This window comes from Suricata suricatta, chromosome 5 (assembly GCF_006229205.1).
Source record: "Suricata suricatta isolate VVHF042 chromosome 5, meerkat_22Aug2017_6uvM2_HiC, whole genome shotgun sequence".
Classification (NCBI taxonomy): Eukaryota; Metazoa; Chordata; class Mammalia; order Carnivora; family Herpestidae; genus Suricata; species Suricata suricatta.
The window spans coordinates 127,264,281-127,278,954 of NC_043704.1; the positions used below are offsets into that span (position 1 = coordinate 127,264,281).

At 42.0% G+C, this 14,674-nt stretch overlaps 1 protein-coding gene and 1 long non-coding RNA gene across 4 annotated transcripts in view; one reads left to right on the forward strand and one right to left on the reverse strand.

Annotated features, from left to right (window-relative positions):
• The window catches only part of LOC115292840, an 82,404-nt gene extending 74,851 nt beyond the window's left edge, over nucleotides 1-7,553 (reverse strand). The window contains exon 1 of the long non-coding RNA XR_003909165.1: nucleotides 7,240-7,553. This is a non-coding gene — a long non-coding RNA (uncharacterized LOC115292840). The remainder of the gene's footprint in view (nucleotides 1-7,239) is intronic.
• Nucleotides 7,554-7,764: 211 nt separating this feature from the next.
• The window catches only part of NPHP3 (nephrocystin 3), a 41,889-nt gene continuing 34,979 nt past the window's right edge, over nucleotides 7,765-14,674 (forward strand). For all 3 annotated transcript variants that reach the window (XM_029940274.1, XM_029940275.1, XM_029940276.1), the window contains exons 1-5: nucleotides 7,765-8,201; nucleotides 10,403-10,528; nucleotides 11,077-11,227; nucleotides 13,373-13,525; nucleotides 14,529-14,662. In XM_029940274.1, coding sequence (XP_029796134.1) covers nucleotides 7,806-8,201; nucleotides 10,403-10,528; nucleotides 11,077-11,227; nucleotides 13,373-13,525; nucleotides 14,529-14,662 — 960 coding nt within the window. In that variant the 5' untranslated portion in view covers nucleotides 7,765-7,805. The remainder of the gene's footprint in view (nucleotides 8,202-10,402; nucleotides 10,529-11,076; nucleotides 11,228-13,372; nucleotides 13,526-14,528; nucleotides 14,663-14,674) is intronic.

The following is a 14,674-nucleotide window of genomic DNA, read 5'->3' on the forward strand; positions in this document are numbered from 1 at the left end:
TTTCTTTGAGTCTTCCTTTTTTCTCAAGTCCAGCTAAAGGTTTCTCAATGTTATTTATCTTTTCAAACACCAGACAGCCATTCATTTTGGTGATCTTTTCTATTGTTTTTCCACTCCATTTCATTTATTTCCACTCTACTCTTTATTATTTCTTTCTGTAGTTATCTTCTTCATGGCGACCATCAGGCCACAAATATGAGCAGAGGTGACATCTAAGATTTCACAATGCAAAGATGGATGTATTCTTAGATAATCTGAGCTACTATGCTGAAAGCATGGCTCTACAGAATACATGTTACAATGGCATCTGAATTATTTTTATTCTGCACTTATCATAAATGGTATTCTGTCTGCTAAGATGAAACAATAACCACCTTGTCTAATGTTATCTCTTGAGAAAAAAAATGCTTCAAATTCTAAATATCAGATTATTAATCACTGGAACACAACTCACTTATAGATTGAGGCTATCACTCAAATACAAACACTCCCATCAGTATTATGAGTTAGTAAAATTTTATAACCATGAATAAATCTCATATAAAAGATAAACTCTTCTATATTTTAAACTCTGAAAGTTAAAACCTGCTGTTTTCATCCACATACTTCTTACAACTATAGATCTCAGCTGACTCTCCTCAGCGTCTGATTTAAGTCAGAAAAGGTACATCCTTTTTCAGATTTACACAGTACAGAAAACACTTCATTTCTCCTTTGTGGGAGCTGATTAAATCTGGCTCCTTGCCTGCTTCCTGCCACGTGGGTCATGGGTGTGGGTAAGAAGTGACAGTCACTAATGACAGTCTGAAGTGGACATTGGCTGCCAGATTCGAAATGGGTGGTTCCATTAAAAAAATAAGGTTTTATCAACTTCAAAAAAAAAAAAAAGGTTATATTCAACTTTAGAGCTGAATGTGAGTGGAAGGAGGGGTAAGAACAACTCTGAACTTGAGAAACAAAGGCACATTTTTCAGCAAGCAAGAAATAAATGGCTTCCTGCACCTGCAAGGCTGCTTCTGCTCTGGAAAAATGGAACTGCTTTATTTGCAAAAAAAAAAAGTGTCCAAAATGTGTGGTCTGGTTTAGGACCACTAGTAAGTATATTTGCTATCATATTCTTAAGAAAACCCCTTGCAACTATTTTTAGAGCATGTCTTTCTACATACCTGTATATTTACTTAGTCCAAGGTAAAAAGCCCAGGGCAACCCTATCTTCAGAGAACACACATCATGAAGAATGGATACTCCATACATAAAATATTCTTACCCAACTTCCCTGCCCACTACATCTCAGTTGCCTTTGTTTCACCTTTGTACTCCTCCCCTTCCCCAATCTCTTTTTAAGAAACAATCAGGGGTGTCTGGGTGGCTCAGTCAGTTAAGCCTCCAACTTAGGCTCAGGTCATGATCTCGTAGTTTGTGAGTTCAAGCCCCGTGTCTGGCTCTGTGCTGCTTTGGATTCCATGTCTCCCTCTCTCTGCCCCTCCCCTGTTCACACTCTGGCTGTCTGTCTGTCTGTCTCTCTAAGATAAATAAACATTAAAAAAATAAAGTAAAAATAAAAATTCAATCACAGCAAACATTTTTGTAAATTTATTGAAAATTTAGGATGTTTTGGGGAGATCCTGCACAACATTCCACCATCTCACTAAACTCTTCTTTCTCCTTTTTCCATTTTCTTCAGTCTCCTCCCCTTCCCTGTTCAAACTAATTCAGTCTGACCCTCTACCTGTCAGGATGGGCTGACATGTGCTGTGGTACAAAATAACCCCCAAACCATGGGCACAATGCAAGCATTTACATAGAAATGAGATCTTCACTGATGCATTTTGACTGTACCTGTCAGATAATCTAAGCCTAAACTCTATATTTGTATCTTTTACAACAGAGGTATTCAGATACTAAAAATATTATAAAATGCTAAGGAGGACCTTAAAACTCTCCCCAAAAAAGGCAGTTAACTTTATTTTGGCCTAATGGTTACATTAGTATTTGCTGCAGGGTCACATGGGACTTAAAAAATGTAGATTACATGGCCTGTTCCACAGATATTTTGATTCAGTAGATTTGATGTGGGGTTCAGGACTCCACATTTTTAACAAGATCCCGAGATACTTCTGATAATTATCCGGGTTTGAAAATCGCCCCTCTAGTTCTGGGGTCAGCAAACTACAGCCCTCAAGTCAAATGTGCCCTGCCATCTGTTTTTGTGAACCAGGTGGAATTGGAATGCAGACATGCCCATTCTCTTAGGTCTGTGTATGGCTGTTTTCATGCCATAATGGCAGTTGAGTAATTGAAACAGGGATCAAATGGCCCACAGAGAGTAAAATATTTACCGTTTGGTCCTTTATAGAAAAAATTTTGCCAAACCATGCTCTCGTCTGTTTTAGGATTAATTTCCAAATAAGTGGGATTAATTGTGATGGGAATTAAGTAAGGCAATGTAGATGATCACAACTGAAAACAACACTTGGACTGAATTCTTTAAAATGCTATCTTCAAAATAAATAAGTAAATAATAAAAAAATAAAATGTTATTTTCATAGGAGGATTCTTTTTTATATATACAAATTATCGGCCAAACTTTTCCTGAGTTATACTGCCCCCTAATGGTATATATGTTAAATCACACATGCTTAATCAGATGAGATGTTCCCCATTGTTTATCAATTTCTGAAATCAGAGTCATACATATAGACTTTATAGCAAGGGACTTTAGGAATCAGAATTCATTTGTTATAAGAGCGGGACTAAATGGCCTGGGAGAAGATTGGCAGTTTTTTCTTTATAATTTTTTTAACATGTATTTATTATTGAAAGACAACATGAGTCAGGGAGGGGCAGAGAGAGAGAGAGAGAGAGAGAGAGAGAGAGAGAGCGAGCGAGAGCGAGAATCTGGAGCAGGCTCCAGACCCTAAGCTGTCAGCACAGAGCCTGACCTGGGGCTTGAACTCACAAACTGTGAGATCATGACTCTAGCCAAAGTCAGATGCTCAACTGACTGAGCCACTGAGGTGTCCTGAAGATTGGCAGTTTTAATGAAAATTAGAATCCCTTCCTTCTATAACATTGCTTTCTCTCCAAGCACCATTACGCCATGCAGCATTTCCAATCAGATTTTTGAGGGGGACATAGTGACCGTTTGTGATGCCATGACTATTTCTAAAAGTGAAGCACAATACTATTAACATGGTCAAGATCATATGTGCACTCATGAACTGAGATTAAAGGAAAGAAGGCTTCAATAGGAAGCTGGATGCGTGCAAACATATGCCAAGATGGTTACCAAGGGGGATTGCACACATGTTGGAAATAATAAGACAGTGGGGGATGAAGCCATTGGTTTTCCCCCTTGACGGCTGATTAAAATCCTCTGAGGAGCTTTTCAAAAATAATGATGGCCAGATGCCCACCCCTGGAGACTTTGATCTAATTGTTCTTAGGAGACGCCCCGGCAGCAGTATTTTAAGTTCTCCAAATGACTGTGATGTGCAACCAATGTTAAGAATCATTGTTCTACAGTAGTGTGTCTCAAATGTTAAAGTATCTATGAATCACCTGGGGATCTTCTTACTCCGCAGAACGTGATTCAGTACATCTGTGATGGCACCAGAGACTCTGGCTCCTAACAAGCTTTAAGTGATGCTGCTGCTGCTGTCCCTAGACCACACTCTGAGTAGCAAGGAATTAGGTCACCCCTAGCCACAATTTTTATGCAATTTCACTGCTTCTGAGATCTTAAAGTGCATATGTGTCATCTGAGAGCTAATGAAACATGCAAATTTGCAAGCTCAGTCTCAGAAATTAGAATTCGGTGGATCTTAACTTTTAACAAGTGTCTGAAATTCATAGTCTGAGAACCAAATACACACTAACCGCCACAAATGCTATTTATTCTACAAATCGCATTTTTTAAAAAGGTGGTAGCATTAGTTTTACAAGCTCCTTTGACCAAATGTGGCAACATTTTTGTCCCAGATATGAGAAGAAACTACCCTAAATTCAGTGGCTTAAACTAACAACAATTTTATTATACCTCATGGTTTTGTTGGGTCAGGAATTTGGGTAGAGATCATCTGAGTGATTCTTCTGTTCTCCCTGTGGTGTTAACTAAAGTTACTTAGTGGTATCCAGCTAGCAAATAGGCTGGTCCGGAGAGTCCAAGATGGCCTCAGTTTCCATGATTGTTGCCTGGAGTGTCCACACATAACCTTTCCAGTCTGGCAGTCTCACGTGAGGTGGCAGGTTTCCTTACATAGTGGCTGAAGTCTCCCAGACAGACTGTTCCAAGACACAGGAAGTGGAAGCTGCCATCTCGTAAGTCCTGGACTCAGAAACTGGCACAGTATCATTTCTGCCGTAGTCTACTGGTTAAAGCAGTCAGAGGGCCCAACCAAATTCAAAGGGAGGAGTCATAAACAGGCTGGAGTCATGGATGTGCAACCCGTGAGGAAGCCCAAGTGCTCAACGCAAAAGGGCCCTGTGCTCGTGGTTTAATGCTCTGTTGCCTTCTTGAGATTCTTTATAAGTTTTGAACAAAGGGCATCACATTTTCATTTTACACTGGGTCCCACAAATTATATATATAGCCTGTCCTCATCATAAACTTCACTTTACAATGAAAGGAGTAATTAAAAAATTTGTAGCCATCTTTCATTAGTCCTAAGCTATTTGCCAGAGACTTTATTCCTCACCATACTTTTGTATTCAAAGTTATACTTTCTTAAATTATTTAAAAATTTTTTAATGTTTATATGTTTTTGGAGACAGAGAGAGTGAGTGGGGGAGGGGCAGAGAGAGAGGGGACACAGAATCCAAAGCAGGTTTCAGGCTCCCAACTGTCAGTGCAGAACCCAATATGCGGTTTGAACTTATGAGCAGTGAGATCATGACCACAGACAAAGTGGGATACTTAACCAACTGAGCTACCCAGGCACCCCCAAAGTTATCCTTTCAAATTCCAAACTGAGGTCTGTGGGTTAAATTCAGCATAAGGAAGAGAAAAAAAAACTATGATGTTGGAAATTAGACTAAACATTAGACTAAATTCTGTGGTGTTTTACAATTAAGAAATACGTTGAAAACCAACCACACTATTATGCTGAGTATCTGCTAGCCCTCGGTCTGGGTTCACCCAGTTAGGTGGCTTAGGCATTAACCAACAGTTATCCAAGGCCATTATGCATGCAGTGTCCTTGATGAGAAAGGCAGGCAGGAATTACTATATAGGGAAAGGAAAAGTCTCCATGATCTCAGCAAACTTGGATCTGCAGAAACTATTTAAAGGTTATTAAGGAAAGCAGAGACAATTTGCATGCTTTTTGAGAACTCGGCCACGTTTAACATCTCTTTGGTCATCAGTCATTTGTACTACATTATGTTCGCAGCAGGAGCTCAATAAAGGTTGCTGGGATGAATCTAAGCAACAAATGGCATAATAACAATAACAAAAACACCAAGAAACCAAGATTGATAGACACAATGAATGGAGGATAAGGTCAGGAAAAGTTAAGTACAGTATTTTGCACGTGGGAGGCAAGGATTACTAAACTGAAACTACTGATGTGATCAACTAAAAAGGTAGAATTACCCAGGGCAAGTTTCTGAGGGAAATAAGGTAGATGTTGAAAGACATGGAGGTTTGCAGACAGTACTGAAAGGAAACAGAAACCCTATTGGTATGAGGAGAAGAAAATCAGCCCGACTAGGCTGGAGTGAAGTGGGTAGAAGGATGTTACTGGATAGATGAGAAGTGAGGAAAGAGACCCCTTGCTTGGGGCACTCAGTACCAGGACGCAGAATCTGAATTCACTCCACAAGCTGTGGGAAGTTTAGTGCAGTTTGTTACTGGTTTAGAGGGGATGGGTGAGGGCTTATTTTATATGCAAGCATAATAATGGAAGTCTTCAACTGAGCTACATTCCAAAGAAGGTGCAGGATTAAGATGCAGAATTTTTCAGAGGAGGTGGTCAGAAACCTAGTGAATGATCCTTGAAACACTGATCCATACTGAGGGTACAAGGATTGGAAGTTAGAGATCAGAAGGGACTTTAAAAGGGAGAGGTACTGGGAATGGTAGGAATGATTCCCTTAATCTCTGGAGACAATCTGAAGACTCAATATATGTTTCCTGGAGTTTGAAGAACCGTAATGGCCTGGTGTCTGATTCCCTCCTGATGAAAATCTAAAGGATAAGAGAAAGAATGACCAGCTACTTTGATGGAGAATTGGCCTACATTCCCAGAGTTCTTCAGGGAAAAGATTGTGTTTTCCTACTGTGGTTGATGTGATGACTGAAAACTTGTTCCTCCAGCCACAGGAAGTGGTGCCGGTGGAGAGCCCTCAACCGTGAGTCCCCACGGGGAATGCTTTGTCTGGAGAGATCTAGCTGATGACTGGTTGGCATGAGGGTGTAAAATCCAAGCCCTGCACCCCAATTTAGGACAACTCCGTAGGGTCATTCCAGCTTGAGAACTCTCTGAGGACTGACTGATGCCTCCACTGAGATTGCAGCAAACCTCAACTTCCGCTGCTGTGCAAACGTGCTTCTTTCCCTTCCTTTCCATAGGTGTTGATCCCAACGACACTCCCTCATAAACGTCTTGCATGGCTGTCTCCATCTCAGGGTTGGCTTCCCAGGAAACCTGACCGGTAACACCTGTGGATCAGATATGGGCCTCTGGGTCAAGTGAACCAGTGGATTATCTTGGATCTGAACAAACGTAAGTAGAGAAGATGCTTAATGTATCACTGGATTCCATACAGCTGGGGAAGGAGTGAGCAACAGCCTGAATAGAGCAGCCTGGGTCAAGGTTTTTAATTATGAGGGGGAGAGGGGCCTTTGAAGAACCTGACAAAAGTACCTGTGAGGGAAATAGGCCAACTTTAACAGTTTACCAAGTCCAAAGAGCACCAACATTCAGCTCACAGAAGTCTCAACCAAATACTTTCCTGTCCTCTCTCCCAGGCATCCCAACCTGGAGAGGTTAGAAGCCTGAGTTAGCAGGTTCAGAAGCAAGAACACAAGATAGGGTAAGAGAAAAGATGTCACTCCTACCCCTTCCCTGGCTTTAAAACGGTTCCCCCATCTTCTAACATTTTTCATATCACCTAAAGCCCACTTGCCCCCCAATACTGTAATACTCTTATCTTTCCCTTTATTTGGTGATATGCCCCACAGTTCCTCTGATGCGCAGTCACTAAAATCCGTTGTTACAAAAAGTCAAAAAACCTCACCTTGTCTAAAGACTGTCCCTTGTGGTCTCAGGCTGTAAAGTCTAAAAGCTTTTTCTTGTCTGGTACTATGTCTTGCTGGTCATTCCAACTATTTGCATACTGAGAAACACAGAGTGAGAGGCACACAGCAGGCGCTCAATACGTTTCTCAGATTTCCCAGCCGCCTTCAGAGAGGAGCGCTGGGTCGGGCTGCTGCAGGACAGGAACAGTAGCCGCGAAGGTGTGGCAACCCGGGACCCTGGCCAGTTGTGAAGCACGCCCCCGTCAGGGGGTCTCGGACCGAGAACGCTCTGCTGAGGGGAGCCATGCACGCGCTCGCCGGTAACCCCCGACGTAGTACAGTACAGGTTCCGCACGCGCAGTCGCTCTTCTTTCCTTCTACCCCGCCCCGCCCTCTTGCCACGCCCCATCCATCCCGCCCCGCCCCGTCCTGCTGCCCCGCCCCATCCTGCTCGCCCGGTCCCTCAGCCCCGCCCTGCCCCTCCTTGCTGCCCCGCCCCGTCTCTTTCGCCGCGTCCCGCCCCCTTCTGGTACCCCGCTGGCTGGTAGGGGCGCCCGCCGGCGTAATGGGGACCGCTTCGTCGCTTGTGAGCCCCGCTGGGGGGGAGGTGATCGAGGACACATATGGGGTGGGCGGCGGCGAGGCCTGCGAGATCCCGGTAGAAGTGAAACCCAAGGCCCGCCTGCTGCGCAGCTCGTTCCGCCGCGGCGCGACAGCAGCGGTTGCCGGGGCCGGGCCCGGGTCGCTGCCCCGTGGAGCGGGCGGCGGCGGGCTGCTGGGAGCTAGTTTCAAGTCTACTGGCTCGTCCGTGCCGGAGCTGGAGTACGCGGCGGCCGAGTACGAGCGGCTGAAGAAGGAATACGAGATCTTCCGGGTCAGCAAGAATCAGGAGTTGTTGTCTATGGGCCGCCGGGAGGCCAAGCTGGACACTGAGAACAAGCGGCTGCGGGCGGAGCTACAGGTAACACCCGGCCCGGGTGCGCGGCGGGGGCAATCGGGCCTTCCCCCCAAGCCCGCGCCCTGCCAGGCTGGGCTCTGGACGCCTAACTCCGTCCTTCGTCCATCCTGTCCCCCTCCAAGCTGAGTAGTTTTGAAAGTTGACCAGAAACCGCTCTGCATTTTAATTTGAGGGACACATTCCCTTGGGGTCTAAACTGATTCCTTAACTAACCCCGCCCCTTTTCTATTTCTAGTTCATTCATTCAGACACCTTGAAACAGCCTGAAAGTGTCCTGAAGCAGCAAATGCCAGTCTGCAGGGGGCTCTAGGGAAGTAGGTTAACTCGGGGCACACAGACGCACGTCAGACTTTAGTGACATATGTTGAAGCCAACTCCTCAAATTCCCTAGCAGTTTTTAACTCCAATCCCTGCCACCTTAAATATTACTTATCTATTAGTTTCTTCGTGTGAAGCTCTTGAGTTTTAATGATCTTGAAGTTATTTTTTCTGGAAACCTTTTCATTTTCACCATCCTAACTGCTGTGATTGAAAACGTTTCCTAGGTGTAGTCAGATTCTCTTAATGCACTTGATTGATTTACTTAGAAAAACAATTATTGCGTGGTCTCCCTGTAGTAGATGTATTTTGACTCATTAAAATGGTATTTAAAGCAAAAAGCTGCTTTTCTATGAGCAAAGTTTTAAGACTGTGTGTCATCAGTTTTTAGGCCTCTCTGAGGGTTGTGGTTTTACTTTTTTTTTTTTTTTAACTGTAGAAGAGACTTCTAGATAGTCCAAGTGTTTCTGGGCTCATCACAACTGAATAAATACCTCAGAGTGATTTTTCTGAGAAGAGCCTTTTTCAGGGGCACATGGATGGCTCAGCTGGGTAAGCGGCCAACTTTGGCTCAGGTCGTGATCTCAAAGTTCAGGAGTTCCAGCCTGGCATCAGGCTCTGAGCTGACAGCTTGGAGCCTGGAGCCTGCTTCAGATTCTGTGTCTCCCTCTCTCTGCCCCTTCTCTCAAAAATAAATAAACTTTTTTTTTTTTAAAAGAGCCTTTTTTCCTTCTAGACTAGGCATTCTGGTCACCACCTTCCCCACTAGTTGTTGTAAAATTAGACTGTTATCTGGGAAGAACTACTTACCAGCAATCCATCTTTTGTCTTACCAGTTTTCCTACTGGGCATTCTTAATGCGCTTGCATGTATAAAATGTACTTAACGCATTTCAGGTTCCTGATTTCATGCATCAAAGCCATTGTCCAATGGATGCTGCACATTGGAAATGACTGTGAGGTGAGGGTAGAAAAGAAGATTGGACCAACAGGGCAGAGTGCAGTAGGGCTGACAAATGCCACAGTCTCAGGGTCCTCCTGTTACCTTATGTAGTAGTTTTGAAAGTTGAGTGGAAACCCCTAGGCATTTTAATATTCTCTTGAGGTCTAAACTGATTCCTGGAGCGCCTGGGTGGCTCAGTCAGTTGAACATCCGACTTTGGCTCAGGTCATGATCTCATGGTTCGTGGGTTCAGGCCCGTGTTGGGCTCTGTGCTGACCGCTCGGGGCCTGCTTCGGTTTCTGTGTCTCCCTCTGTCTCTGACCCTCCCCTGCTCGCACTGTCTCTGTCTCTCAAAAAAAAAAATTTTTTTTTTTAATTAAACTGATTCCTTAACTAACCTGACCATTTTTTTTAATGCAGCCCTTTTGATTCCTTTCTCATATATCTAGGCATTAAAAACAAACAAACAAAAAAAAAAACCTCTTCCATTCAGTCATACACTTACCGGAGGCCTTCAATATTGTAGGCACCAAGGGTGCTCTGGGCACAGCAAAATGAGGAGTCAGGGAGTGGACGGTCACACAGAATTGGTTATCCTTCAAGTTAAATCTTACAAACTATATACTTTTTGTTCTTTTACGGATGGGAAAACTGTGGCATAGGGAAGATTAAGATTTTGACACAGTATTTCAAAGAAAAAGTATTAAATTTCCATTAAAAGCTTAATGTTGAAGTGTCTTCATTTACTACAGTTCAACCATGTTTGCATGGTTTTCATTATTCTCTATGTGTTTGAATACAATGGCAACATGTAGTTCTTGACAGCTGGTAAAATAGAAGTAGATTGTTAACAGTTCTAAGGTATGTGTGTAATATATGTAAGATATTGTAAAATTTGGGAGGAATACTGTTTTTGTTAGAAATAACAAGGTCAGTTATTTCAGGCACTTCAAAAAACGTATCAGAAGATACTTCGGGAAAAGGAAAGTGCTTTAGAAGCAAAATACCAAGCAATGGAGAGAGCAGCCACCTTTGAGCATGACAGAGATAAAGTGAAAAGGCAATTCAAGGTAAATGCCTTATGTTTTTACCTGCAAAGTGATGCAGAATAAAAACAGCATATTAAAATTTCCTATAATGCTCCGTGAATAAATAGATGTAGGAATCCTGAAGGTTCTAAGAACTAGAGTAGAGCACTCTTTACATTTTTTAGATGAACCTAGTAAACTTGATATCATTTCAAGGAAAAAATAAAGAAGTGAGCACTGTAATAGGGATTTGGGGAAAAGGAAGTATTTCCATATGGGAAAAAAGGCATTTGGAAATATTTGGGGATGTATTGGGGAGGGCATTTCTGGCTTCCAGTGGGAGGAGGACAAATTTGCTGAATGTCAGCAGTGCGCAAAACAACCCCATGCCGCAGACAGGCCTCCTGCCCGAATTCCAGTGGGTTCCAGTTACAAAACAGTGGAGTTCCTTTGGTTATTTATCCTACAGAAGAGATCAGGACCAAACTGAATATTGGCTTCATGAATGAAAGGTTTTTCTGTTAAGAGTTGATGACATAACGTTTTGATTATGGGAGAGGTTTCAAAATTAACATTTGTTTTTTAAAAAGATTTTTAGGGAGACCAAGGAAAATGAAATCCAGGACTTACTGAGGGCTAAGCGAGAGCTGGAGAGCAAACTTCAGAGGCTCCAGGCTCAGGGAATCCAACTCTTTGATCCTGGAGACTCTGATTCAGATGACAACTGTACAGATGTTACTGGTAAATTCACTTCCTATTTATATTTTAAGTTTTTGTTATAGGTGTAATGATATTGTAGAGCCAGCTTTGAATCCTTTTAGTTATAAGTGGTTGCTGTTAATGTTTATTCATTTTTGAAAGACAGAGACAGAGCACAAGCGAGGGTGGGCAGAGAGAGAGAGGGAGACACAGAACTGGAAGCAGGCTCCAGGCTCTGAGCTGTCAGCACAGAGCCCAGTGTGGGGCTCAAACCCACGAACCATGGGATCATGACCTAAGCCAAAGTCAGATGCTTAACCAACTGAGCCACCCTGGCACCCCATATGAGGTTGCTGTTATAAATAGAATTGCACTTTGTCCTGCTTTCTCAGCTGTTAGGACAGCAATTTCCCATGAAATCTATGGCGTTATTAGGAGCCAGGTTTCTTAGTGACTTGTACTGCCAACCTCACCCCAGAGATTTTCCTCTCTCTGGTCTAGGACAGCTCCTCCAGGTCTCACCTTGACATCTACATTTTGGGCTGGGGAAGAGGGAAGGGAATCCATTCCTCTCCTTGAAAGCACATCTGAAAGGAGCGCCTGCATTGCTCAGTTGGTTAAGCATCCAACTCGTGATTTCAGCTCAGGTCATGACCTCCTGGTTTGTGGGTTTGAGCCACAGATCCAGCACTGGTGCTGGCAGTGTGGAGCCTGCTTAGGATTCTCTCTCTCTCAAAGTAGAGAAATAAACTTTAAAAAAAAGAAAGAAAAAGAGAGAGACGGAAGGAAGGAAGGAAGGAAGGAAGATTGGAAAGTGTAATCACTAGTAGGAGAGTCATGTATCCACCTAAACTTGGAAATTCTGTTACTAAAGGAAGAAGGGGAGACAGGATGTTGGAAGATAGTTGGTGGTCTCTGTCCCCTTATTTTTCTACATAATGATACATTCTTTGCAACCATCCATTAGAATATCTGCATGATATTTCACTAAGTGGTTTCCAGGACAGTCCTGTGAGCTATTAAAAAAGTTTTTATTATGTAATTAAAAAAAAATAAAATATGTTATTTTCTGAAATAAAGCTTGGAGCCATAGAAGGAAAGGGTCCACCTTGTTCTAAGAAAATATTAATAAACTGTGACTAATACTGAAAAATGGAAAAGATTCTATTGTAAATGCAGTAGAAAAATGTAGTCACTCTCTCGTTTGCAGGAACCCACATTTTATTCTTACAAACTGATTTGGGAGTGAAATATGGCAACTTGACAATTCCCTCTTAATTTACATTTTAGAACCATTGGAATCTGACCAGCATCCTAGGATTTTTATTGCTAACTTTTGAGGGGGGAAAAATGAAGTGATTCTTAATGGCTTTGAGTGACTAAGAGGATGCTCTTATGACCCCACATTAGTTTTAGTGGTTATTTCAGTGTTGACATATGTTATAATGTGCAGTGCTTCAAAACTATTATATTGTAATTGCCTTGGCAAGTTCATAAGAACAAGTTAGTATTTCCTCCTAGGTCTTTCTTCATATTTGATTTAAACATGAAGAAAGGATACTGAGGGAATGTCACTCACTTCACACTCAAAGACCTACAAATAATAACCTCAGCTTTGCCAGAAATTCAGTCCAAATACTAGTATATGCATAGTTAGCCAAAGGTGTCATGTTCATAAGCACCTATTCAGACATAGATTTTATTACTCTGGAAGTTTAAAGAGGAGGTGCTCCTTAAACCCTTAGCTTACATCCTGATGAATTACCAATTTTCATTACAAGTATGCTATTAATAGTCTTCCTTTGAAATTCTTTCCCTCAAATTTTATACTGATGCCGAAACTGGTTAGAAATCTTGTTTAGAATTTTTGTATGGGGATATTTTTAACGTCTCTCTGTTGTTACAGTTCCTTTGGTTACTGTATTGTTTATTTGTTTTCATCTTTCTCTCTTTAGTCCCCTCTTTGAATTTGAGATGATAACCAGAATTATATTAACCAGCACCTTAGAAGTTGCCAGAAGTTGGTGACAAAATACTTTGAAAATCATTAAAGATAGAATATTTGAATATTTGTTGTATTTATAATATTACAGTATTTTTTTAAATTAGAAATCCTGTGTAGTGCACATAAGTTTTTGAACATTCAGTGGTTTGGTTTTCACAAGATAAAATCTCTCGCATTTGCAGCTGTCGGAACCCAGTGTGAATACTGGACTGGAGGAGCCTTGGGAAGTGAACCTTCCATCGGGAGTATGATCCAGCTTCAGCAGTCCTTCAGGGGCCCCGAGTTTGCCCATAGTTCTATAGATGTGGAAGGACCCTTTGCAAATGTCAACAGAGGTAACACAAGCTATTTGCCAATTGCCTTGGCAATGGTAGTGACTGTCCACGTACTGCAATCTTGGGTGCCGGGAGAACGACCATCGGCAGGGCATGCGGTTTTCATTCTGGGTGTCTTCCGCTGTCAAGCCGGCGTGCACTTAAATGGTGCTGTCACTGACCAGGGCCAAGTAAGTTCTGTGATTCACATCAGGATCAGATGGTGCTCCCTGGCCAGACTGGCAAATCAGGTTCTCTATACTTAGCTTCTGGTCTGATTTCTCAGGGGTTTCAGTTGATCATTGAGAGTGTAATGTAGATTGACTGAGAAACAGATGTTTTTAGTCTTTCCCTCTGTCTCTTTGATGCTTTTAAAGGTAGAGTACGAAGTTATGCAATGTAGTATCCTTAGTCAAAAGAATATTTTCATTATTTTTATATAATTTGGTGTCCAAAACAGCTCTAAGATCTGTTCAGAATTTCAATGCTAGTGCAGATCTGAGGTGTTATAAGCAGCTCTACTCTATTTTCTTAAACTATAAAATTAGCAGCAAAATGAAAAGTGTTTAATTATGCCTTTTGAGTTAGACAAATATGTCTTAAAATGTTCTTTCTCACTAAATAACATTTCATTTTATGCCATTCCTAAAGTTTCTTTTTCACTTAATAGATCTCAAGAATAATAAGTAGGTAAAACTATAGGCGAGCCTGGGAATGTAGGCCCTCCAACAGCTGCAAACTAATTAAACAGCTCATGTAACAGGTTCATGATTCTTGACTGGAGCCACTGGTACCCCAGCAGGGACCACTGGTGACATTGATTGCTTTATGCCCAAGGATAGAATTTGAGGTTCAAGAACTGTTTGCCCTCTAATATGTTACTCCAGAATCTGTGTCATTATTAACAAGATCAGATTCCATTCCGTGTTGCCTGCTATGTTTTTTCAGACTTTAAAAAAATCATCTTGTCAAATGTTTTTCTGATGATTTTTTTTCATGAACGTATGATAAATTTTGTTTTCAGATGACTGGGATGTTGCTGTAGCTAGTTTATTACAAGTTACTCCCTTGTTTTCACATTCTCTGTGGAGTAACACCATCAGATGTTACCTCATTTATACAGATGAAACCCAGCCTGAAGTGGATCTTTTCCTTAAGGTGAGGAGATTT